The sequence below is a fragment of the Fringilla coelebs genome (assembly GCF_963513975.1).
Source record: "Fringilla coelebs genome assembly, chromosome: 5".
In the NCBI taxonomy this organism is placed as follows: domain Eukaryota; kingdom Metazoa; phylum Chordata; class Aves; order Passeriformes; family Fringillidae; genus Fringilla; species Fringilla coelebs.
The window spans coordinates 28,353,230-28,380,362 of NC_140033.1; the positions used below are offsets into that span (position 1 = coordinate 28,353,230).

A 27,133-nucleotide genomic window follows, 5' to 3' on the forward strand; every position below is an offset into this window, starting at 1 on the left:
GCAGGAGGAAGGCACAGCACTTGCTAGTAAAGTATGCCCTGACTCCTAGGCTACAGTGAAAAACCCTGCTGGGGGAAATTTCTGTCAACTTCTGACAGTCATGAGCTTGTCTTGAGAAGACATGTACATGTACAGACCTGCATATCACTAACACATCAATTACAAAAAATTGATGTACGAAATGAAGAATAAGGCAAGATTTTATGGACTTAAGATAGTGTCTGTGATTTATGTTTTATTTTGACTTAAGTTGCCTTTTCCCCAGATATATTTTATCATCAGAGGACACAAAAAGGAACCCCCCCAAAAAAAAGGAATCCACTCTAACTGGGGTCCATTCACAAAGCCCTAGGTGCTCTGACACAAAGGGTTTGGTGCCCCTCTTGTCTTTAACTAGCCTCCATAAGCAGAAATCCTTCCTTGCTGTAGAAGATCGGACATTTAGTGTAAATTTCAGCTTTCTGATAATATTTGTGAGACTGTGGGACTATTTCCCTAAATATTAGGGAAATTCAGAAGCTATAAGGAGCTGATGGATCATATTATCATTGATATAGTCTTAGTCTGTATTTAGCAGGTGTTATCTTCTAGAAAAAAAATTGAAGGCCAGATTGTTACTTTTTTTAATGGAGAAAACATCAGCATTACATTTATGGGATATTTATTTATATCTAAAGCAGGCTTTGGTCCTGTCAGTCCTGAATAATAAATAGGATTTTTAAAAAACCCAGTAAAACCTAATAGATAAAAAAAAATATAGAACCAAAACAGTCTGAGGCATGTTTTCTGCCTAGCAGCTCACTGGCTGCATGAACTGAGTGTTGATAGTATACTGAAAAATTATCACTTAACAGAAGCCTAATATACAGTGTTTCAATATGTAAACTAAAATAGGGTAAAGAGTGAAAAGATATAATGAATAGTGAAAAGATAGCTGGAAACTGATAAATATCTGTTTAAAAAAGCCTGCTTTCATTCTTCTTTATACTGTTGTATTTTTTCTTTTCTCCTTTTTAATGATCACCTATGAAAAACATTTCTTTCTACAAACACTGTTTCTAAAGAACTGAATAGAGTTGCTAAAATTAGTAGAGAAAATTTCTGATCTTTAGCGTAATTTATTTTTCTTTTGCTTATGCATAAACTGATTGAAAAATGTCAACAACCATTTAAAAGAGTTCAAAAGTCTTGACTAGCTGTGATTTTGTTTTGCTGTCAAATGTACTGAAACTATGGAACAAAACCCACATTCTCTCATATACTTCATCAATTAGTCCATCTGAGAATACTGTACAAACTTTTTAGATCCAGTGCCTTAACGCTCATTAAAATATTTTAAACCTAACTACTCTTAGAGATAAAGTCTGCATCACTTTTTTCTTTCCTCTGGCATTTAAAATTATGATGACAAAAAGAGCAAAAAATTCATTGGTAATGACAAATAAGCAAAACTGGCATTAGGGGTCAACAAGTTTCTATCTGCCATGCATTGGTGTATTTCTATACTAATCGCTACAGGACAGAAAGTGATGATGATAATAAAAAAGTTACTGTAGTTAAAATCCCTATTCTCCTCCCCTTGCTTTTTTAAAAACTAGATCTGGATCCCTTTCCACCTGAGGAACGTTATGAGGTTAAAGTGCGAGAAGGTGTTGGGGCAGTGCTTCTTTGTGAGCCCCCTTATCACTACCCAGGTAAATCAGCTCAAAGTGCTTCATTTTCAATGTCTGAAGAGTAAAAGATGAATTAATATTTATTTTTGCAAGTTTCCTTTATATTCACCTAAAGAGTAACTTTTGTGCAGCTTTGAGAATCACCATTTAGGTTTCTGTTTTTAATATGCTTGTTGTTGACCGTATGTTGACCATTCATTCTACCTAGTAAAGTCACCTCAACTGCTATGATCATGGCCTTCTGTTAAAATCATGCAACAGCAGAAGAAATAGCCTCATCTCTGATCCCAGAGGGTCAGAGATGAGGTTGTTTATTTTCTGGAAAGGACTTTTTCTCATCATTAGCTACTCAAGAGCTCTGCAGAGATTATACCCATAATCTCAAGCATCTGGAGTTCCATCATGAGGGATGAAATTGGCTGTTAGCATCTCTTCTGCCTTGTAAAATGGAATGATGACTTAGTTTTCATGCTCAGTTTAGGCATTGCAAGGAAATGAAGAATGGAGACATATTACTAGTTATATTATTCTAAGGTTTTGTCTAAATCACAAGACTGCTGAACAGTTCCCAGCTTGTCAGTTGCATAAGCTTAAGACCCAGCTGCCTCTCTCATCCCATCCCACTCAGTTCCTGTGGGATGGTTGTGCCCAGGGCAAGGTGTGCACACTGTAGCCAGGTCCCCAGTAACCCCAGACAGCAGCAGTGCCCCAGTGTTCAGTGCAGGCAGGAATGTGCCAGCTGCTGAGACACGTATAAATCTGTCTGCATAGCTGCCTCTCTGAAGAAAAGATCTATAACCTAGAAATTAGACTCGAGTGATTTATATACAGACAGCATTCTGTGGTTTAAATAGCTGATAGTGTTGGGTTTTAATATTGACTGAAGTCTTTTCCTCCAGATGACCTCAGTTATCGCTGGCTTCTAAATGAGTTCCCAGTGTTCATTGCTTTGGACAAACGACGGTTTGTGTCACAGACTAATGGCAATCTCTACATTGCAAATGTGGAAGCATCAGATAAGGGCAATTATTCATGTTTTGTGTCCAGCCCTTCCATAACAAAGAGTGTATTCAGTAAATTTATTCCACTTATTCCGCAATCCGATCGTAAGTATTTATTGGAAATACCACGCACAGCATTTTAACTGTTTGTATTGTAATTTTGCTAATTCATAACTACTTTCATTTCTGTAAGGAGAATTATATGGCAAGTAAGTTATAATGGCTGCTGCACAGTGTTACTTGGTGTTTCAGATGCAGAGATACAAATCATTCCCATTCACAGTGAAAACCTTGTGAAAGAAATCTCCATTGATTAATTCACAAATTTCTTTTCAAATCATTGCGAACAGAGTTCTTATCCCCAGAATCCCCATTTATTTTATGGGATAAGCTCCTGATCCCAAAATCTTCAGTATCTTTTCTAGCCTTGGCATTGGTTCAGAGGAGTATGACTGAAAAATAGAAACTTAATGTACATGTTGATGAACAGCCTCAGGATTTGCTTCTTTTCCCCCAGAAAATCCCCCATGAAAGAGGAAAATCCTTTTACCCTAATGAAATTTCCTATCCAACGGTGGCCTGAGAGCTTTGTGTCTCTCAGTCAATCTCCTAAGGCACCTCTGTGGCTTTGTGTTACTGGATTATTTGCTGCCATTTCTTCAGGAGAACTGCATGTTTTCTGAGTAGGAACCAAATTCCCTTTTGGTTCCCAAATGCCACTTCAGACTGTCAGTCACTAGGTTCTCATAAACTGATCATCAATTTTTTCATTGACTCTTTTATCTGTACAATTTTCCATATTACTGATTGAATTTGTATAATTTCAAATTAGTGGTCTTTCACCAAATACTCCAGTATTCACACTGCCTTCTTCATCTAGAACTGCAAGAGGGTTCCTTACTGGGATTGCTAGGAGGGAGATTTGATTACCTTTATATCCCTTTGCACTCAATAAACTGTAGATGTGCTTGCTCTAGCTCCTTCATACCCTTACTGAGACAAAATAGAGCTTAAATTCAAAATAATTCAAAATACACTATGCAGTAAAAAACCTGTGAACAAACAGACTCAGGGTTTTGTCTACCCACTCATAGAATACATCATCATGCTTCAAATGCAATTAGAAATTCTGTAAAAAATGTTAGGATTAGTCATCCAGAGAAAGATAACTAGTTGCTGAGTAAAACAATTATGCCTTACTAGTAAAAGTTCAGTGCTTAGTCAGACTTTATGAATTGACAGGCTGTTGCAGTTTAAAGAAGAATTTTGTCTGGAATTTTAAGAAAAGTTTTATTGAACTGTGTAAATTTTAGTAGCACTATAACTTTCTGACATGCCTTTTCTTAGAATCTTTTTTTTCATATTAGGAGCAAAAGTATATCCTGCTGATATCAAGGTGAAGTTCAAGGACACGTACGCTCTCCTGGGACAAAACGTGACACTGGAGTGTTTTGCTCTTGGAAAGTAAGTATGTTTTAAAGTCATTGTACAGCACGAGTTGCTTTCATATTTCAGGGAATGAAAATACATATTTCATGATCAAATGCTCTTTTTGTAGTCTGCAATTTAACAGCCAGTTCTTGAACACGCTCATTTGTACTTTACTGTATCTTTTCAAGTCCGGTTCCTGAACTCAGATGGAGTAAATACCTTGAACCCTTGCCAGCCTCTGCTGAGATAAGCATGTCTGGTGCAGTTCTTAAGATCTTCAATATTCAGTATGAAGATGAAGGACTTTATGAGTGTGAAGCTGAAAACTATAAAGGAAAAGATAAACACCAAGCAAGAGTTTATGTACAAGGTAGGAAGAACAATTTTATTCTTGATGGTCTGTGCTGCTTTTAGTTATGTTGGAAGTGTCTGTGTTTTCACAGTTGATGTCAGTGTTGATTCGTACCATCATCCTCACACACTGCTGTTCAATTTGATAGAGCAGCATCAAAATTCTTGCATTAAATGCCAGGCGTGATATTTATGTATTAATTGTCTGGTTTGATAGCTGGTATATACACTTTGACAATTCTGTGTTACCTGTTATACATATGCATAATGTAAATTAAATCAATTTATAGTACTCAAAGTGAAAGAACTTCTGGGAAGAAAAAGAGACCATTAGGTTTGTTAGGATTTCTTGGTTTCTTATTTTGTTTGTGTTTTCTGTCTTAGCTGTCTGTCTTATTAGCACAATCCTGTCTTATATGCACAGTTCTTTATTCCTCCACCCTCTGTCACTTTCCTTTTTGCATTTGGTTAAATTGGATAACCAAAAATTGTATCTTACTGCTCATGGTGAAATCGTCCCAAGTAACTTGGCTTCTTGTCAGAGGATTATGCCACAAAACCATGACATGAAGGGATGACACAAAACATCTGAACCACCTTCAGAAGATTTATGTCTCTTTCACTGGCTGAACAAAAGATCTTCTGAGTAAAGTGCTAGAACTTCAGAAGATCAAACTCAGAATTAGTGGGAAGGTTATTACTGCTTATATTAAGTAAAGCTAATAAATTGGTTTGTTTGCTTAGCAAAAGCAAATATGCTGGACTGTTTTCAATATTAATTTTTTACATATACTGTTTGGACCAAGAGCATAATGTTTTGGAGATCCTTTGAGTACATACAGTTTTGCACAATTTCATGTCATTGAACTGACATTTTCACGACGTTACTGAGTAATTTTCACACAGAATAATCCACAGATCCATGTAAGTGATGATATCTTGTCTTCTGTCTTTCAGGAACCATTATTTCAATACCATATTTTCTTCTCATAAAAAATAGTTTGAAGCTTTTTTGAATCTATGTTGTAAGACAAAAACTTCTTTTTTGTGCTGGTGCATTGCTGAGTTATCATCATTACTTTGAGTTGCCTGTTTCAGTATCATGGAAAAAGCAGTGGAATTAATACAACATAATGCTAATTAAATATGTATGTGCTATATTTACAATGCATCATGTATTTTATTCTGCAGCTGCTCCTGAGTGGGTAGAACATATCAATGACACAGAAAGGGATATAGGCAGTGACCTGTACTGGCCTTGTGTAGCTACGGGCAAGCCTATTCCAACAATCAGGTGGCTGAAGAATGGTGCCTCGGTGAGTGTATTGCTGTAGGTAACACAGGCTTGAGTGGTTAGCTCATGGAAAGTTTTTTGAAGCACACATTATTAAAAAGTTAAAGCAAAATTAATAATAATGATCTAAATATTTCCTGATGCTACTTGCGGGAGGCATTAAAATTTATTTTAAAAGTTTCATCTCAGTCTTCTCTTATTTCTTCAGGCTATTTAGTATTCAGCTTTGACTTATGAACTTAACTTTTGACCACATGTTTAGGAAGTAGATATCCTTTTTTCTCCAGGCCTTTTTAAGTAAATGCTCTTCACTCTGGATAAAAAAATATAATCTTTTCTTTAAAATTAATCATTTTTGCCACATTAAAGACATGAATGTGTCTTTAAAAATATAAGACAAAATAGTCAGTGGAGATAGGAAAATAAAGATTTTTTTTTTAAGTATCAGTGGTCTTTCTATATCCTGTATTTTTTCACATTTTTTCTAGACACATTCATGCAAATGTTTAGGTGATGTTTAAAAGAAGTTTGAAGAAGTACTGTTTGATAATTTAATTCTATTACATTGCATATTTGGTTTAAACAAAGTAAATTTTCTCTCCTAGTATCCTGGAATCATAGAATGGTTTGTGTTGGAAAGTGCTTTAAGGATTGTTTAGTTCCAACCCCCTAGTCATGGGCAGGGGCACCTTTCACTAGCCCTGGTTGCTCAGAACTTCATCCAGCCTGCCCTTGAACAATTCCAGGGGTGGGACATCCACAGTGTCTCTGGGAAAAACCTGTTCAGGCATTCCAACAGTGTATTCAAAGTCTAGTGGGTACACTACGTGAAAAGCCATTATAAACCAAGAGAATGCGAGGGCACAGTGCAGCTCTGCACCTGCTGAGCTGTAGTGACTCTTGGCAAACAAAAAAGACAATGAGGCAGCTTGGGTTTTGACTGTATATCTTATGAGGAAGGTATGATGTTGAAGGCAGAGCAGGGATATCACCATCTGCTATACAGAAGTGGCTTAAACCAGGAAAAACAATGCTTTTTTCTAGCTTTGGTAGTTATTCCAAACAAATAATTTAACAAGTGAGTTACTTGCTGGTCCCCACTGAATTTGGCTTTCACTAACAAAATCTGCATACTGGATTGCAGAACGCAGTGTGCAAGTCTCCAGTAGTACACCAGAAGATTATGCTGTGTGTTACTGTGATGATAAGATGATTTCCAAATGGAAGAAAGCAGAAATGCTAATTGCCTTGAAAATATAATTTGTTTCTAAATCAGATAACTTGTAATTAGGCCTTTCATTTAGAGCACAACAAAGATTCCTTGTATAAAATCTGATTAAAACATTTTCACATGAAATAGTCAGAAAATACAATTCCTTTAATCTGTTCTCTTTTCAGCCAAGTACTATTCTCTTAATCTTGCACTGTCCCATGCACTCCAGTGCACTTAGATACAAGAGTTAAAGCTTTCAGCTTCATTTTCTCAAGAAAACAGAACACATTAACATGATCTTTCAAAAACATGTACATTTACAAAATACTCCACCTTAACTACCTTATTTTGATTGACTGGTTTTTGCTTTTTTACATTAAAACCAAGTAATAGAAAATAGTTTGTACTATCTCTCAGAAGAATCTTCTGAAAAACTCTTACCTCACTGGGACTTGCTTTGACTTTTTCCTGTTGTAAAATGGTGTAACAACAGAAAGCACTGATGAGTGAACATGGCAAAACAAAGCCTATGTGCCTAAATTAATTTAATTCCATGTTTCTTATTTCTGAATCAGTAGTGTGTATTGATATGATAACAGGGGACTGGAGAGTAAATTTCTCTACTGGCACTCAACTAGGACTTTCCTAGAAACTTAAATATTGAATGACAATGACTCTTTCTTTAGAAAAAAGGTAAATCAAATGTTACTGAAAAAGGAAAAAAAAAAGGGTCTGGATTCTTCAGCTTATGTAGTTTATGTTAGTATCTTAATATCTTGTTATTTTATTGATTCTGTGTTTTAGTTCCGGAAAGGTGAACTAAGAATGCAAAGTCTGACCTTTGACGATGCCGGCATGTACCAGTGTATAGCAGAAAACATGCATGGAATTATTTATGCAAATGCTGAACTGAAGATTGTGGGTCAGTGGGATTATTTCTCTATTTACTATTTCAGGCTTGAGTAAGATAGCAGTTATATTTGCAAGTACTGTTTGGTAACAGATTCCTGTGAGGATGAAGCTAAGAACTCTCACTCAGTCTAGGTGAGATGGGGTTTATTTGAGCTCTCTAGCTGGTTTTTGAAAACAACTTGAGGAATAAATTTACCAACTTGTGGGGCATGTTTTCTCCTTGTATGTATGATGCTTGTTTTCTGGTGTTCCCTCTTAGAGGAACTGATATTTCTGAAGTTATATGAAGCACATACAGTTGCAGCCTAAGCTTTTAAGCTTACAAAACTGGTTAAGAAGCATTTTCATTTTTACTCACATATGATCACTTCTCTGTGAGGTAAAATCTGCTTTTTAAGGAATCATGTTGTCCTTACTTGGCCTTTGAAGCTCTTAGTCTTTGTTCTCCCCTTTGGTTTTGCTTTCTGCAACCCCTTACACTGAAGTCACAGTGTTTGGTTTTGCCCACAAATAGCTGTGCCATTTGATGGCTGGATGTAGTTATGAGTCTGCTGTGTTTTCCTGAGGAGCATCCTGTTGAAAGTTTGACTCTCAGATCCAGAGTTCTCAGGCTTTAAACAATTTCTGATGTTTTCACTGATTTCATTAGAGCAGACACACTGGCTGTATAACATATTTTTCTAGATTTTGCTGTGGTAGTTGCTGTTCTTTCCATCTCACACTTGCCTTCAGACTTTCCCATGAACTAAACTATTCTTGGTTTTCCCAACCCATTGCACAACAATGCTTCATTCTACACTGTTCTTCCATTACTATGTACTCACTACCAGCTTGGTTTACACAAAATGAGCACTTTTTAAATGTGCATTTTCAAAATTCAGTGCTGGTAATATGTGGGTATTGGTCAGAGTTTTGCTCTGTACTTCTGTAATTAAATAATAGCCTTTTTTCCTCAGGCTGTGCACACACTTGCTGGCATGATTAACTTGCTGGTATGCCAAGATGCAAAATAATTAAAAGCTTTTTTCTTTTATTTGGTTTCAAATAAAGAAAAAATTAGTAAGCAAAGATCTGACCTCAGAGACGTAAGTGTGGTGCTTATGACAGTCACATCTCAGTATTCTTGTACATCTGAGAATGCACCTACAGCCAGCTGGCCAAACAGAAAACCACAAAGAATAAGAAGAGCACAGTTTTAGTTTGTAGAGAGGGTTAAAACCACCGAAAGGTAAACCCAAGGATTCTCTGGAATTATAATTGAGTGAGAACTTGTTAAAGAAATTTATCTCCAGGAATCTGAATTTTATTAGGACTGATCAAAAGGCCTTTTGAAAGGGAGAAACTTTCAGTGGACTTTGATCTTGTTAGATTAAACTCAGATGAAAGTTCAGAAATCAATAGAAGGAAACCTCCAGTGTAGCACAGCACAGAACTACGTAATGATTTTTCATGTTTCTTGTAGATCACCATATACTTCCAGTGCATGTCTGTATCATTAATATTTTTCTCAGTAGTCTGCATAATGAACATTTGTAAGCAATTCAATAGTTCTGTCATTTATGGTATGTTAGAAAAAAATTCTACTTTGCAGTAAAATCACTAACAGCAGTATTTGTGTTAATTTTTGCTTTCAGCTTCACCTCCTACTTTTGAACTGAACCCGATGAAGAAGAAAATCCTAGCAGCTAAAGGGGGGCGTGTAATCATTGAATGCAAACCTAAAGCTGCTCCTAAGCCAAAATTCTCCTGGAGCAAAGGAACAGAATTGCTTGTAAATGGGAGCCGGTTAGTATTGACTGTTGGTGCGCACATTGAGCCTTAAAAATGTAACCTTATGTCTGTCTATCCTGTAGGATGATTCTCCATTTTGCAGACATCAGGGACAGGAGAATGTGTAACTTCAGGAAAATAATATGCCAAAATGTTGCTGGGCAGTACAGATTCAAAGAGTTAGCAGGGTATCCAACTTTACCTAGTCCAGTTTAAGAATTTAATTGTACCATAAAACTGGAAGAAAAATACTTGATAGTGAATAGGAGAACACTCTCTTGCTCCAGCAGTCTGAGACATCTAATGTCTCAGTCTAATCCACAGGCTGTTTAAATATTTTTATTGTAGGTGTGTTTATAAATCCAGTAGTTAGATGTGAGCTTGCAAATGATGTTTGTGGTTTGTTCTTTCATTTACTACAGTTCTACAGGAAGCATTGCTTTCTAATATAGAATTTAATTTCTCTTAGTGTATTTTTTGCACTTTCCATAGCATACGTATTTGGGATGATGGGAGCCTGGAAATTATCAATGTCACAAAGCTGGATGAAGGTCGCTACACCTGTTTTGCAGAAAACAACCGAGGAAAAGCCAATAGCACTGGTGTTCTAGAAATGACAGGTAAGCCTAAGAATTGCATTCGTTTGTTTTGGGCAGAATCTCTTAGTTGAAAATGACTAATTTTTGTTCCAGCATTGCATTACTTTTTCAAGCTGTTCTACATCTTTCTAATTTAATTGCTCATTAACACTGAATTGGTGCTTTTAAAGCATATTGCTCAGTTGAAACTGGGTATGTTTGCATCAGTTCTAGCACTGTATTGCAGTTTTCAGGGTTGATTTTTCCATAAGAGATTACTAAACTAAGATCCAATTAATTGATGCATTAAATATTTCAATGCATTCTCTTTATTTGGTAGCTTAGCACTCATGCTAAGGTGTGATTCTGGGGTCATGACTCAGAAAAATGGGACTCCTGATGACCTTCCTTAGTGTTGTGGGTTTTTGTTTTGTAGGGGGATTGGTTTTGTTTGGTTGGTTTGTTTGTTTATTAGTTTGTTTTGGTGGTGGTTTTGGTGTTGTGGTGGTGGTAATATAAATATTAATATAAAGTGTGTTTAAAAGAACACTGCTGTTAAAGAAATACTCATGAAATTTGTGAGAGAAGGGCATATATCCATTGATTGCACTTGTAAATTACCTTCCTTTATCAGTATTTTTATTTACTGTGAGTACTGATATCCTTAATTGTATATTTTAAATCTGATGTCAAATAACTAAATAACTGTATACTACAGACAGGAATAACAGCATTCTGTAAGACCCATGTCTATCAAGTACTGCTGATAGTGGAGGAGTCATTTGTCAAATGGGTTTTTAATTTCTGTTCCAGAAATCATGCTGGGTGTGACAGCTCAATGCTGATGTGCTTTCTCCCTTTTCTTGTATTGTTTACTCTTTTTCACACGAAGTTATTTACACAATTTTTTATGCATCTATTATATTATTTCTCAATAGATAAATTAAGATCACAATCCCTGCAATGCTCTTATGAAAATCTGACTTGGCCTAACCAAGTAGAACTTTTCATTCATTAAAGAGACAAGTTTTAGAACATAGGAAATATTATAATTGAAACAAGAAATGCAACACAAGTCACGTAAGATTCATCATGTGTCTTCTTTCTACTTGAGACATAGTCAATGAATAAAAATAGTTGTAATGTGATTCAGAGATTTAAACAGCTAAACAGAAACCAGGTATTTTAGTTGTAAAATGATTTCTTTGTTGTCTTTCGTTTGGTCCTTTGAAATGTAGTTGTGTGAATAACATGTAAACTAGACTTTGAGGGAGTGGTTTGATGTATGATCAAACAGTTATGGAGCTGAGCTTATATTTTAATAAATGTTTATTTATTGGAATTTTCCCTGTTTGCCATTAACTTCACAGAAGCTACAAGAATTACTTTAGCTCCGTTGAATGTTGATGTCACCGTTGGAGAGAATGCTACCATGCAATGCATTGCATCCCATGATCCCACGTTAGACCTGACATTTATCTGGTCTCTAAACGGCTTTGTAATAGATTTTGAGAAAGAGCATGAGCATTATGAACGGAATGTTATGGTAAGATACTGTAGAACCTTATTTAATACATGAAATCTAGTTTACTTTGTTGTGAATAGCTGTCCTTTCTGTGCCAGTTCGGGTCCAGAAGGCCAAGAACATAAAATAGAAATATAATTCAGACACCTTACAGACACATAGACATTTGCAGGCAGATACCTGGAATCAGATCTCTAAATTGATGTAAGGATTTTGGTACCTCAGATAAATCCCACTCTGATTATTACTGAAAATAGCTGGTAAGGTAGATAGCCTGATTGATAACAGGGTGAAAATTACCTCAAAAAAGTTTGCATTTGCATTAATTTTTACTTACCTATGTTTTTATCATCAATGTTTCTGGAATTTGGCATGAAACTGAGCCAGATGGTGGGTAGGAGTCAAACAGTCTGTAAACACTGAGGAAGAACAGTTTATGAGAAGGCTAAACAAGTTAATACAAAGACACTCATTTTGGCATGTAGAACAATCATAGTTCCTTTGTATTTGCATGGTAGTTATGTTTTTAGAGTCTTCTATCAGGTTTATTGAAAATTAATATCTCTATTAGAAATCCTTTTTTGTTATGTCTAATCACATGCTGACTTGCCTAATATTCAACAACGTCCAAGTGGTTGCCTACTTGTGTAAATATTTATTCTGCTATTCTGGACTTAAATGATACAAAAATTCTCATATTTAGATACCTTTTTTTTTTTTTTTTTTTTTGTGCTACCAAGAGAAACTCTGGGTATGGACAGAAATGGTTGCTAATTCTGAAATTCAATCCTGCTTTTAAGGCACTTTTTAGCAAAGTGTTTCAAGTTGACAAATGTGGCACCAAATAAGGCCTTCAGAAAATGCATAATTCTTTTAGAAGATTGACACTATTTAGTTCCCAGCTACCTCTTTCTTCTTCCAGATAGCCAGTGGTCCTGGATTCCTGATCTCAAATTCTGATTATCTCCACAGTTCTTTAGATCCTTTATTGAAGTGCTTCAATTCAAAACCAAATTACCCTAACTTTTCTAGACTGCCTTGGTCTCTACAAACTTCCTACGGTCTGCAGAGGTAGAGAAAGAGGTGCTTCTCTTCATGTGGGTGTTGAATCTGCTGGAATGTTTCCTTTTTCAATAGATATAGTGATGGATACTCCACAGGATTCAAAAGAAGATGAACTCCTAATTCACTTAGACATTTAAGTAGTATAGATCTAAATATCAATTAATTTACTTCAGGATAGCCTGAAGGATATTCTTCCTCCTGAAGGATATTTCTTGGTTTGTTTTGCATTTGATCTGTCAAAACTGGTAGAAATTCTTTTAGCAGAGGCATCTTCTTGTTTTGCATTCCTTAGCCTTAATTCTGGGCTTTCAAACGCAAAACAAGTGCAAATAGTCTTTGTTACTCTTCCAGGGGTACCTTGGTCTTTGTCTGGGACAGAGAAGACAGTAGGATTGCATATGAAGTCTGCATTTGTAGGTATTAGGTGGTTCAGTGCTTAAGTAATGACAAATGCAGAATTTTTAACAAATTCAGTAAATCCAATGCAATGGTTTATATAGGATATAATTAAGAGGAATATGCAGTTTCTGTATTTCTCTTCTATTCATTTGTTATTGTATTGTAGCATTAAGGGTTCTTCTCCTTCCTGAGCAAGCAGAGGGATTTTTTCTTTTCTCCTGCCAGTTTCCCTCTCCCTGGCAATTCCGGGCTGAAGTCACTGGGTGGCAGGTTTGCTCAGGCTCTCTTGGATGCACAGGGTGAGCTGGTTTGCACTTGACAGCAGCAGCCTGAGCTGCTGAGCTTGAAACATGCTGAGCTTGAAACATGCTCACCAGCACTTCACAAACACAAAAGAAAAAGATACTCTGCTGTGAATATTAAGATTACTGGGTATATGAAGCATGTGCATAATTTCCTGTTGATGAAAGGTCCTCATCTATCCTTCTGATAATATCACTATTAATTTATGTGACTATGCAGATCTAGTTGCTGAAACTTGATAGAGCCACAGTATTTCAGTTCTCAAAATAATACTATTATTATTGTCATATAGACATAATGAAGTGCTAATTAAATTCAGGTAAACACCTGCATAATTCTTCTTTCTTTAAATGCAAGCTTTGGTATCTGCATCATTGCTGAAGGCAAAGCTAATTTGCATTACATTAATACTAAAACTAATTTCTCAAAAGGACATTTGTCAGTTCTGTTTTCATTTCCTGTGACAGAAATATGTTAAGGGAGAAAAAAAGAAAAAAAAAAGAGTTGGTTAGCTTCCAAAGAGTCAAATGGAGTCTTCAAAATCTTACTATTAAATAGATTACTTTTGACTTTATATCTTCCTCTGATTATTTGATTAAGGAACTAAACATTAACAGATATTTTCAAGTCTCAAACAGATGCAGCTCTTCAAGTAATCTGGAAAACTCTAATGTTTGCTATTTATAGATCTGCTTTTTGTCATATAGTTTTAAAGACTGAAAAGATTACTTTTAAGATGTTTATATTAGAAAATACATAAAGTATCCAAAAAGGAACATTTCTTTAATTTCATTACAAAAAAAGAGTATTTTTTTATACTTTTGAGTCCCACTAGTCCATTCTTATGGATAGTAAGGAAAAGGAACTTCATTATTTAACTGGTTCAAGTCAGAAACTTGCACATAGGCTTAAGAAGCGTTCAAGTTTAGGCTGCAATTGTCTTAGTGACATAATGACACAAATACATTTTAAAAGGCTTCCCATACCAGCAGTATTTCTATTTGCTACATTATTTATTAGTTGTCTTAATTTATATCAGTGAACCTGAATTTTTATCACCATTTTATCTTTAATAAGTTAAATTGAATTGCTGTACAAGTGTTCAGGAAGTTGATCTTCTTGCACATAGCTTTCTTCTTCAAATATTCAAAGAAAGAGTAAGTGGTGATAGAAAGATACAGCAAAGCCAGGGGATGAATTTTGTTGCAGAGCCAACTGACTTGCTGCCTCCTCACATTTTCTCATATAAAGGGGCATTTCTCAAGCTGAGGCTGACACACCTCAGTGTCATGGGTGCTACAGAGCAGGAAGCAAAACCTGCTGAATCCACACTGACTCTGAAGTGTGAATTCTGAGTTTGCAGTGTTCTCTCCAGTGTTCATAGGCGCAGAGACATGGCACAAAGGCAGACAAATACATTCAGCACAGAACTTTCAGGACCCACAGTTCAGGCTCTATTCAACTTTGAAGTAGCTTCTGAATCCAAGGTGTTTGTGCATAACCACCTGCAGTAGTGTAGACTTCTCTGAATACTGAAAAGCTTGCTTTTTCCTTATGCAAATATTACTCCTTTTTATCTCTCTTTGAAATACAGAAAGCTTTACAGTGTTCTAGGATGACACTCATAATATTGTGGACATACACGGCCAGACAGGTACTTTTCACACTTAAATAAGTGCAGTACAAATGGAAGAGCCTGTTCCTTTATTTACTTGTTAAAGGTGATTAGTCCAGATACCAAAATTCGCACTGCAGATTTCTGAAAGTGGTGAGATGAATTCTAGATTGGAGACAGTGTTTGCCAAAACACTTTGTTTCTTCTCCAAAACTGATGGTTTTATAAACAACAAAGAACAAGTTGAACTATTAAAGTCATATTAGAAGAGTAGAGATTTACAGCTGCCTGGTTTTTGTACATTATTTTAAATTGCAGTTTGTTGGCTGACATGGATAGACAAAGTTATTCTACTGCATGCTCCTGCTTCAAGAGATTGCTATGGAGATACTTAGTTTATTGTGTAAATGTGTATTCCAACCCAAACTATTCTATGATTCTATGATTCCACTGTTACCTGCAGCAGAAAATATACAAGGATTTTAATTTCCAGTTTTCTTCATTGCTTTCCCTGGTAATCCTCCTTGCAGAGTGTTTAGTCTAGCACCAGGTGTAGACCAGGAAATTAGTAAAAAGTTCAAAAGAACTGAAGAATTAGAGTAAAATAGATAGAATTATAGAATCATAGAACAGTTTAGGATGGAAAAGACCTTTAAGTACACCAAGTCTAGCTGTTAACCCAGCACTGTGAAGTCCACCTCTAAACCATGTCTCTAAGGGCCACATCTACACATCTAAATACCTCCAGGGTTGATAATTCTACCACTTCCCAGGCTAACCTATTCCAGTGCCTGACAACCTTTTCCATGGAGAAATGCTTCTCTTGTTATTTGGGAGAAGAGACCCACCCCACCTCACCACTTTAGGTAGTTGTAAAGAGTGATAAGGTCCCACCTCAGCCTCTGCTCCAGGCTGAACACCCCCAGTTCCTTCAGCTGCTCCTCATCATGCCTGTGCTCCAGCTCCTTCACCAGCCTTTGTGGCCCTTCTCTGAACCTGCTCCAACACCTTGATTTCTTTCTTGCTATGAGAGACCCAAAACTGAACACAGTACTTGAAGTGCCTCCTTACCAGTGCAGTACAGTGGGACAATCCCTGCCCAGGTCCTGCTGGCCACACTTTTTCAGATACAAGCCAGGATGCCATTAACCTTCTTGGTCACCTGGGCACACACTGGCTCATGTTCAGCTGCAGCCAACCAGCATCTCCAGGTCCTTTTTCACCAGGCCACTTCCCTGCCACTCTTCCCACACCCTGTAGCACTGCCTGGGGTTGTTGTGACCCAAGTGTAAGACCTGCACTTGGCCTTGACCTCTTACCATTGGCCTTGGCTCATTGATCCAGCCTGTCCAGATCCCTCTGCAGATCAACACTCCTGCCTAACTTGGTGTCATCTGTGAACTCACTGAGCATTCACTTGATCCCCTCATTCAGATATTCTGTAAAGATATTAAACAGGAATGGCCTCAGTGCTGAGCCCTGGAACACCCACTGATGCCCAGCTGCCAGCTGGGCAACTCCACTCACCACCACTCTCTGGGTCTGGCCATCCAGACATTTTCCCAGCGAACAGTCCACCCATCCAAGCCATAGGAAACCAATTTATGCAGGATAATGCTGTGGCAAATGGTGTCAAAGACTTTCCCAAAGTCCATCAGAAAACATCCACAGCCTTTCCCTCACCCAATGAAGAGGTCGCCTGGTTGTTGAAATCAAATAGGAAACCTCAGTTACACACTGATTTTGAATGTATTAAGGTGGCAGGTGATTGTTGGTGAAGCATGACCAACCAAATCAACTGCTTACTGTTTTTTATGGAAGAGAGTTCCAGGACTCTCTCAAGGCACTGTCTCAATACACTGTTTGCAGTTCCTTGATGTGTTAGGGAGGTGCTTTAGAAATGAGTGAGCTGAAAGTGACTCTAAGTATTACTCTAATGCTACCCAATTTTGGGTAGGTTTGGAGGAATATTTAAAGGCAATGGCCTAATAATAACCTAGTGAGCATGGAATGTGATGGATGGAGTCAGTGGTTAGGAGCAAGGACGGGAAGGAAAGCAGAAGATATAATGCTGAGGGCGAAGCCAACCAGCAGTTTCCTCTGGCAGAAGCCTTTGAGGAGACTTATTTTACTTACAGCACAAAGAATTGTAATTAGTTTAGAAGATCTGCAAACTTCTGTGCTAGAATTAAAAAATATTCTGCAAAAGCAGTTGACTGTAACATTTATGTGCTTGTGAGACTTGCCAGGCTGCCAAAATTCATGTACCATCTGTAGTTAGATAGCAGGAGCTAAGAAAGCCAGGTGTGAACATTATTCAGAGAAATTAATTTGCAGTGTATTGTGAAATTTTGTCATCAGCCATAGAGCTGTGAGCCATGAGCATAAGTGAGCAAGTAGCTAGGCTTTTTCTGCTCTTATAAGTGAAATAAAAAGACCCATTACCAAAGGGATGCTGGTACAAAGCACAGTGTCCTCAGGAATTTTCAATGATATGCTGAATGGAGAAGAATAATAATACGCTTGTTGGAAATACTTCCCGGTCCACATCTCAAGTGTGGAATTAACCTTGTGTATCCTTTACATATAAATATAGCTCACTGAAGGAAAAGATTCCTTAGTGGGAATGACTGTCATCATTATCCTGCTGAGTTTTTATTTATCTGTAACTATGGCTCACACAACAAAACAAGGTCTCAGGTGAACAGGATTAAGGCAATAGTGTTGCGCTGTGGGTGTTGTCCCCATGTCTCTGATGTCAATAGCAAGAAAACATCTATAGTCACATTTACATTAACTTACCTCAACAGCTGGATTATCTGTTCTGGTTTTAGCAACCACTCAGCTAATTCTGTCCTGGAAAGGATCAAACCAATTCACATGAGCTCATTTAGAGTTAATAATTCTAGGTACAGGTGGTAGGAAAAGATGTTTAACATTATTTCCAGCTTTGGACAAACTGATCTCACCACTAAGAATCCCATCTCTTCTGGATTACTTCTTATTGATTCTCTTACCATTTTACATCTACTGTGTATTAAACAATGCTGAAGCTCAGATGGCTAATTTTAGAACCTGAATTTAAAAAACTGCTCTGTCCCTGCTTACCAGGTTCTTCTATTTCTGCCAAGTTAACTTTCTTACTACTTGGGCTTCTAAGTCTTATATTAACAGAAGTTTCTTTATTGTCTCTGAGGGCCCAACAGAAGTGGATAGACACTGTTTTCAGTCAAAACACTGGATTCCTGTAAATGATACTTAATTGTACAGGGGCACATTCTGATGGCTTTTGGCAATTTAGACCCCTGGCAAAGGTGGTAAAAAAACCCCAGTAACTATCAGAAATAGGTCATAAAATGCTATTTTTGACATCACTATTAAATCATAAACATAGGGCTTATATGATGCAAGTATTTGCTTGAAACTTGGTAAATACTGAGTGGTGAACCACAGATACCCTTGGAATATCCCTGAGTATTGCTATCACTATTTCCAGTCTGTGATTCAGTCTTCTCTGAGTTAAGGAAGGCCAAAGCTGAGGTTTTGGGATGAAAACATACAGTACATTCATATCTAATTTGTGGACAGAATTCGCTGATGCCTGTGCTCTTAATTTGCTTGGTAAGCTCTTCTTTTACCACCAAGAACTTAGGCTTCTTCTGAGGTATGGAAAGCTTCATTACCAACTGCATGAAGTATGAAAAACTTCATTACCAACTGCATGAAGGCTTGCCCCAGGAGAGTTTCTGAAGCAACAAGATACAACACCATATCTATGATTTTTGATGATTTTTAAATTATGTTACATTGTTCCATCTGTTTTTCATCATTTAGGTTATAGGACCATAAGGGAAATTATTGCTAGGGCAAGTATATAGGCACATCATTATTAAATACAAGAAATTATTTTAATTAAAGTGCTAGCATAGAAATAAGTACTAGCCCCAGTAAGAATTTGCATTCATTTGCTATTGAAGTAATAATATGATTGTGAGAATTCTGGTCTGTTTCTAAACTTTATTGCTTTGCCCAGCATTTGCTTAAGTTTATCTGCAGATAAAAATGCAAGTAATTATCAGAGAATCACAGGCACTGTGGTTCTTTCCATGATGACATTTACTGTTAATGAACCAATACACAGCAGTCAAATAGGGAACTATTTGTCTTTTTTATTAAAACCAAAACCAATAAGAGCAGAATTATAAAAACAAAACAAAAAAAACTAAACAACACACCCCAAAAATCAACAACTAAATGAAAAACAGGAACTTAAAATTCAGAGTTTGGTTTTTTGCAGCTTCTTTGTTGCAATTTTTTGGAGGATAGAGGATCAGGTAGCTGCCTTCTTTTTTCTTATAGAGCTACTGACACTCTGATTTTTCTCCCTGGAAGCTGTTGCCAGAATTGCTTAGCCCACTGTTGGGCTCACATGTGATTAGTCAGGTGTTCAGCCAGACAGTGTTCACTTATGCAGTAATTCCAGCAGATTTTCAAAGCATGCTGTCTACCACAGCAGTCTTACTGGAGTTCTCATGAATAAACTGGGGAGGTATGAGCACAGAAATGACACTGTCCCAGACTCTCCTCATGTCTTTAGGATCCATCCATTTTGAAAAATCAAATTAAAAGCCATATTAGCCTTGAGTGAAAAGTGTGAAAATATATATATATATATATATATATATATATATATATATATATATATATATCCACATGGAAATAGTTTAATAATAGCTAAGAGAGAAATTATCTGGAATATATCAGGAATGCTGGATTGTTCACTGATCCAGCAGATCTGTTTGATTCTTGCTAGCACCATTTGTGTAACTCAAAAAGAGAGGAGGCACAGTGTAACCTGCCTTTCTTGCTGACCCTGTAAGGCAATCAGCTGAAGTATTGCTAGCCAGAGCCAGCCACTTTCTTTCATGTGCGCTTGATTCTTCTTTCATCCAATTATTTATTTACCACAAATATGTGAATTCTTATGTTGGACCTAAAAAAATTGATGCTAACAGATTTCAGTTTGTGCTGAAATTTTATGCCGGCAGAAATTGAAGCTGGCAACCAAAATCCTCACTGGAGTCTGGAAAGGAAAAGGGTTGTGTTATCTGGGTATTCTAATCTCCCCTAAATATAGACTATAAGCTCTCATTCTAGTTTCAGAGCATTTGGAAAAGATTTAACCTTGCTTTCTCCCCCTATCCTTTTCAATCAGGAAACATAAACTGGATGGTATTAGCTTTATTTAATTTCTTCTGAATGTCTAAATGCAGACTCACAGACCATACTATTCAAGATTGTTTTGAAGGTCTTTTTTTGTTACCCAGCATGTGTGATGATGATGTTGATAGCCCTAGTTCTTACACCTAAATATTTTTTTGCAGTTTCTTTTTTTTATATACCATTTTGCATCTGAATTGTTTTTATTCCTGCATGTAAAGGTCTATGGATTGCAGTGAGTTATCTCAACATTTGGGGTTTTTTTTGGGGAGGAGGGTGTTTCAGTTATATTTTTGAACAAATTTCAGTGAATTAGGAAACCTGAATGTTGCCCCTGTTGATATACTGTGGTATAAATCCATGTAATAATTTTTTGGTAGCACTTTTACTCCCATGAAAGTTCAGATGTATTTTGGTGAGAACATTTGGATTTTTAGAGAAATCCCTTTAAAACTAGCATATGTATAACCCGTTGATTTAGCCTAGTAATCTTTTTCTGGAATACAAAGCAGGATGGATAAGCAAAATATTTCAAGTGAGTTATTTTTTAACACTTAAGTTAAAGTCTTCACATAAAATGTGTTTTTCATTAAGAAATAGCCGTGGTGCACATAGTCTCTGTTCCACTTTTTGCTTTACAGGTGCACATCTGGTTACTTAGAAGTGTCACAGGATAAAAATGCTATATTCTGTTTGCCTCTCTGCACAGCCAAAGGTAGCCAGTGGCCCACATAGCCATTTGGAAACATGGCTGAGTATTTCCCAATAGTCTGGCATTGGTGAAGAGTAATAAGGAAGGATTAGGGTCTGGGACAATGAGTGTGTGAGCCTTGTTGGAAGGTGAATTGCTTCCCTGGGGCTCTGTTAATAGGACTCCATGACATTCTATCCTGCCTATATGTTAAAAAAAAAAAAAACAAGTAATGGTGCAGAAAAATCATATAACTGTGGTTTATGAGCAAATTCTTGACTAAGTTTAGTTTTCAGATATGGGCTTCAAAAAGTAAGAGGGAAATGTTGGTTTGTTAATAATCGTTTACTAAAGCTTCTAGTTTTTTTCATGTCCAGCAAAGAGCTGCAGCTCCTCAGGAAACATGGGACACTTTCAACAGCTGTCCTGTAAATCAGATCTGTGTTTGAGAGCGTGATCTGTCCTCTTTGTAAGCACTTACTATTTAGAAATAGCAACCACTGTAAGTCAGTTGGGAGGGATGTGTAGACAGGTATCACAGAGCTGCCCAGGAATATTTATCAGTTCCACTGAGTGTTCTTTTTGTGACAGATTAAATCCAATGGTGAGCTGCTGATTAAAAATGTCCAGCTGCGGCATGCGGGGAGGTATATGTGCACTGCTCAGACAATTGTGGACAACTCCTCGGCTTCAGCTGACCTTGTGGTAAGAGGTAAGCTTCTCCAGGTAATACAGAAATGTGGCTGGTTTTCACCTAGGCAAGACACCAAGACAAGAGTGTTTCTGATTCTTTAGGAGATGTGATTTCTCATCAACCGATGGCAGAAATGAAAATGAGAAGTCCATAAATGAGCGAAGTCATAAAGGTTTACTCAGGGTACTGATTTGGTTGCAGATATTTAGAGGTCTAACTAAGCATGTGTTTTCCTGAAAAGAAATAAGGATTTTTTGAATATGGGTGTTTTCCTTATGTGTAAGCAATTTTTAGATTGTTTAATTTGGTGTTCATTATTAAAAATAGATTTCAAGGATAATTTCAATGTATCTCCTGGATACATTTCTAAGTCACTTCTCATTTTTCATAAAGCTGTATGGATTAAATTATTGTGTATAATACCAGGCCTACATTAAAAGGATTCTGAGTTTTCAAATTACAGAAACCAAGACATCTGAGGTTAAGTTTATCTCTCAGTTTTTCTCTGATTCGTGTCTGTTAAGTGTTACTGCAGTCTCAAAATGCTGTTCTTGCTCATACAGTGCACATCCTACAAGATTTGCTACAATGTGAAGTTTATTAGCATGAGTTAATGTCCTTTGGGCATTTCTCTCTCTCTTTTATGCCTGTGGGCATAACACATTCTGAAGTGCTGATGCTCTGATTTGCTGACAATTCAGAACTGATATAACTTGTATGTCTAGTTGCCTTGCTGCTGTGTTTTGCCCCACATTCAAGTCACTCCACGGAGCTGTGTAGCAGCTGAAGTATAGCTAGTGTCATGATTCTGAACTTCTGTTGTCTCAGGTTGTTGTGCAGTTGGATATTTCTGCATTTAATTTTTGCGGGGTATTAACAGCCCATGAAATGTCATCAGTTTTGGATAAAATGTCAAAGCAAATATGGTAAGTGATGAAACTACAGAATAGATCAGCAAAGTAAAAGAGTAGGATCTGTTCATATGCCTTAGTACTATGTAAGCAATTCCTTTTAAAAATTAAAAGGCAGGGTGCTCTGTCAAGCTTCTGATTCACCTTCCAACCCAGTAATTAGAGTTTCTCAAAGACTATTTTGTAGAAGAAATTAGCATTCATTTTGTTCTCAAAATTCAGATTTTAATGCAATGAACACAGTTCTACTTACAGCTGCCATTTTTGTGAGTGTAAGACTCAGCATCTTACCAGGCCAAGAGTAAATATCTTATAAAATATGACAAATGTGGGATTGTAGTTTCACTGCATTGGTAAGGAAGAGGCAACAGCAGAGAACGAAAAGAGTTATGTGTATTTAGATCTGATGTAGAAATCTCCTTCCATTCTTTTTTGTTGTTTTGTTTTGATTCTCTGTGGTTTCTTTGTAAATAGTGCAGATTAATATATTATGGTATTGTTTGGTTTTTTAATATGCTCTGGGACTTGTTCAATCAGGTTGTTGGATAATTATCTCAATCATGTTGGCATATTATTATCTCTGAATGTTGGAGCAGAAAATACTCTCAGTAGTCCTAATGCGTTGTATCTGTTTTTACACAACAGTTAATATGTATCAGATAATTGTGTATCATATAAAGCAGAAGCCAATAACAAAACCAGAACTTTGTAGGAACTTTGAACCTGATGAGGGGTTTACCATATTGGGGTAATATGAAGGCCAAGAAAAATGGGAGGAGATGTATAGAAATCTCTTTTAAGGTATGATTTTTGTCCAGAATAAGTCACGGGGTTTTCCACTTGCAGCCAGGGCCTAAGTGGCACAAGCAGAAGTGTGGGTTAAAGGTGGGCCCCCAATAAGGTCAGCACTGGGTGGAATTTGAGAAGGAAAATTTTTGTGGTTTTTTTCCTGAGTTCAGTTTTTTTGGTAAAAAGAGCAGGAACATTTTAAAAGTATCATCTTTTCACTTAAGATTATCTCAATATTGATGAGGTAAGAATCATGGAAGTTTTATTTGGAAGTTATAAAATGCAAGAGCAGCTGCACTCTGAATCATTCAGTAGTTAATGAAATTTAACACTTTCAGTATATTTAATTTGTTAATTGTACCATCTTTTTTTTCCTTCTTTTCTTTTTCCAGGTCCTCCAGGCCCCCCTGGAGGTATAAGAGTAGAAGAAATTAGAGACACTGCTGTAGCACTTACCTGGAGTCGTGGAACAGACAATCACAGTCCTATTTCTAAATACACTATCCAGTCAAAAACCTTTCTGTCTGAAGAGTGGAAAGATGCCAAAACAGGTAAGAGTAATGCCAGAAGAAATAAAGACAGTAAGTTTGAAAGTATGCTTGTTAGAAAGTTTGACTAATCAGAAAGTAATCACAGTAGAAGGAAAGCAGGGATGCTATTGATGTCTGCTGCAGGTTTACTGTCCTGTTGGTGTCTTCCCAGCAGTTCTGTTCCCAGCATTTGGAGGGCCTGAAATGAATATCAAGAAATACAGAAAAGAACCAGCCAGAATTACCTTTTTTTTTTTTTTTTCCTCTTTCCTTGTTGCCTGAAACATTCAGCATCAAGTACTGGAATCATAAAAATTTATTTACAGTTCAATTTGGATGAAAATTGGATGTTGTAGTTTCTGAATTTGTTGTGGGGAAAGCTGGTTAAAATTGTCTGCTTTTTCCTGGGAGCAGACTAAGTTCCAATTGCATTAAAACTGGCACCCCTAGAGAAAACATAGCTAAGATTATCCTTCTAACCACTGGATGTCATCATTGTGCCACAAAATTGCAGTTAAAGAGGAACCTACCTGAGCACAGGACATGCTAAAATAATTTTTTTTTGCAGGATTTAGCATAAAAGCATATGTTTTTTAGTATTTTTAAGTTACTAGTATCTCTGAATGCTTTATGAAGGATAGCATTGTCACAAGCTATACAGAATTTTCCTATCAAGATGTTTCATTGTCCCACCCTTATAAATTACAACTTAAGTGCTTTCCTGTGGAATTAAGATATCACATACTCAGCATTTCCAAATACTAAGAATAGTAATAGTTTCATTTAAGTTTTCACTTAAGTGAAAACTTGTCTTTCATTTAAGTTTTCACTTAAAACTACAGACATGTAAGGAATAGACTGACATATTGAACTGAAAATCCATTACATTTTTTAGGGTAAAAAGTTAGATATAGAAGGCCTTCTGCGTCCGATCATATTTCTCTTTTAGACTGTGTAGTATATGAAGTTCACTTGGATATGGTTGCCTCCATCAGCCAGCACTGATATTTTTTATGTCAAAGAGCTTGGAAAATGAACCCAGAAGGTTCCCCAGCCCCTTCTTATCTCTTATATCTTGCTTAATGGCTTCTTTAGAATAGATTTATTTGAACTTTAAAAAAAATGAATGTAGGAATTAGAGCTGTCTAAATAACTGATTATTTGGTTCAGTAAAAATACATGCAGGAGGAGAATCCTTTTAGACTAGCCTCTACTTTTCTCAGGAGAAGTTAATTTTATTTTTATTCATTCTGTACTTTTTAGTTAAAGAAAATAAGGAAATGTAAAGAATTTCAGGTGCCAACTAATCCTGTTTTGTTTGTGGTGTGCATTACTGGAACTGGAAATGGAGGTGTAAGAGTTAACATAAGTGCTGGTTTCAGATCTTCATTCTGTCTGACTCAGAGCAGAGACTTGAAACCACTCTTCTCACTTCTCGGGAAGCTTCCCTACTTGCAATGTTACAGGCATGATGGAATGAACTTCTCTGCACCTCTGAAGTTCTCTGCTTCTCAGAATTACTGAGACAGTCTTTGAGACATGCAGTCAGACTGAATCTTACCCTAAAGAATGCTGAGTGGTATTTACATCTTGGGTGGGATAGGGAGGAATCTAGATTTTTGAATTCCTTTTTAAAGACACTAACACAAAAGATATACATTATTAAGTTCTGAAAAGTTGACAGTAACTATTCTGGTGTTTTCAAAATCATTACTTTTTCATTTGAACCACACTTAATAATTTTGTTAAATAGATGATTCCCTCAAAATAGGTAAAATCATCATAGAAACCATCACTGGCGTCGCTGCAAGCTTTTACCTAATTGCTGAGCTGCCCCCATTTTGATTCAGCGTTAACTTTCAGATTAATAAAGCATGATGAACAGTCCAAATTGATCTGTCACCAAATGTCTAGGCTATCAGTAAATGCTGCTAATTTTCAATGTGTGAAACAAGAAAATATACTTTGGCATTGCCTTTTGGAAATATTGTTATTATTACTACTAACATTATTCCCCTAACCAAATCATTCATCTCAGGTTTCACAATACTGAGTGTATTTGGGAAAGAAGTGTATTCTACTTCACAGCATGGAAATATGTATCAATGGATTATGTAATAAGTTGTTTACATTTATGTTGCTCTTTCCAGTGAAGGGGATTCAGATTCTCATTGTGCCAAGTGTTCATAATGGTTCTGGGAATCTGTGGGAAAGTAAAATTAAATTAAAAGATCAGATATCCCAGGAAGGGCATTGAAAGAATGTTAAATTTGGATCATTCCTTGGATGACATGAGAGGTTTGCAATAGCTTTACTGATTTGACAGAAAAATAATTTGAGTAAGAATGAGGGAGGGTGGTGGTCAGGTAGAAAGAAAAATGGAAAATGTGTTCCTTTCTCCTTCAATACCTCACTTTGGAATGAAATGTAATGATAATTAGGAAGAGGGAAGTGGTATCACCATCTAGTGCTTGCTTACACTGTTGTTGCCTGTGTTTTTTGCAGGCATTGCATTTATATTTTAATTCCAAATCAGCTGCCTCTCCAGTGCAGAATATCTCAGTTCTCATCCTTGGCTGAACACAAGACTCTAATTTGACAAACAACTCTTGTTTGTATATAAATGAAAATCCTCTGTTTTTCCATCGTTGCAGACAGCTATAGTAACAACCCTGATTGTCTGTGAATTGCAGACAGTCATGAGTTACTCATTTTGTTTATGATAAAGAAGCTCATCCTTAAGACAATTACAAGTCTTTTCACAGGAATTGAAAGAACATTTACATTTCTTGATCAGAACCAGATAGCAAGTTATAACATGCTCACTAATTAGGTGCATCAAATTAGGACCACATTTTATAAACCACTCTTCATCAATTGATTGAACCCTACATGTCTAGCCCTTGTCTGTCCATGTAATGAATTTTTGTTTTACTGTTTCTGCATTACAAATTTCTCATTGCAGTTGTCTGTAGGTAAAATGAAATTCTACAGCTGCAATATGTAATTAGTAAGGAAATCTCATGACAACATGTACTCATTCACACCCAGTTAAAACTTACATGTCAATAAGGGTTTATCCAAGATAGTGTCATAGTTTCCAAATTCCCAGCCACTGCAGTGGGTACTCTGTAAAATGTGATATTCCTAATGTACAATGTCAAGTTT

The 27,133-nt window shown here is 36.5% G+C and overlaps 1 protein-coding gene across 1 annotated transcript in view; it reads left to right on the plus strand.

Annotated features, from left to right (window-relative positions):
- Window positions 1-27,133, plus strand: part of CNTN1 (contactin 1) — a 69,585-nt gene that overhangs the window by 10,128 nt on the left and 32,324 nt on the right. The window contains exons 4-14 of the mRNA XM_084205926.1: window positions 1,599-1,694; window positions 2,573-2,779; window positions 4,042-4,138; window positions 4,294-4,475; window positions 5,648-5,772; window positions 7,768-7,885; window positions 9,510-9,660; window positions 10,138-10,265; window positions 11,594-11,769; window positions 21,633-21,753; window positions 23,828-23,986. Coding sequence (XP_084062052.1) covers window positions 1,599-1,694; window positions 2,573-2,779; window positions 4,042-4,138; window positions 4,294-4,475; window positions 5,648-5,772; window positions 7,768-7,885; window positions 9,510-9,660; window positions 10,138-10,265; window positions 11,594-11,769; window positions 21,633-21,753; window positions 23,828-23,986 — 1,560 coding nt within the window. The remainder of the gene's footprint in view (window positions 1-1,598; window positions 1,695-2,572; window positions 2,780-4,041; window positions 4,139-4,293; window positions 4,476-5,647; window positions 5,773-7,767; window positions 7,886-9,509; window positions 9,661-10,137; window positions 10,266-11,593; window positions 11,770-21,632; window positions 21,754-23,827; window positions 23,987-27,133) is intronic.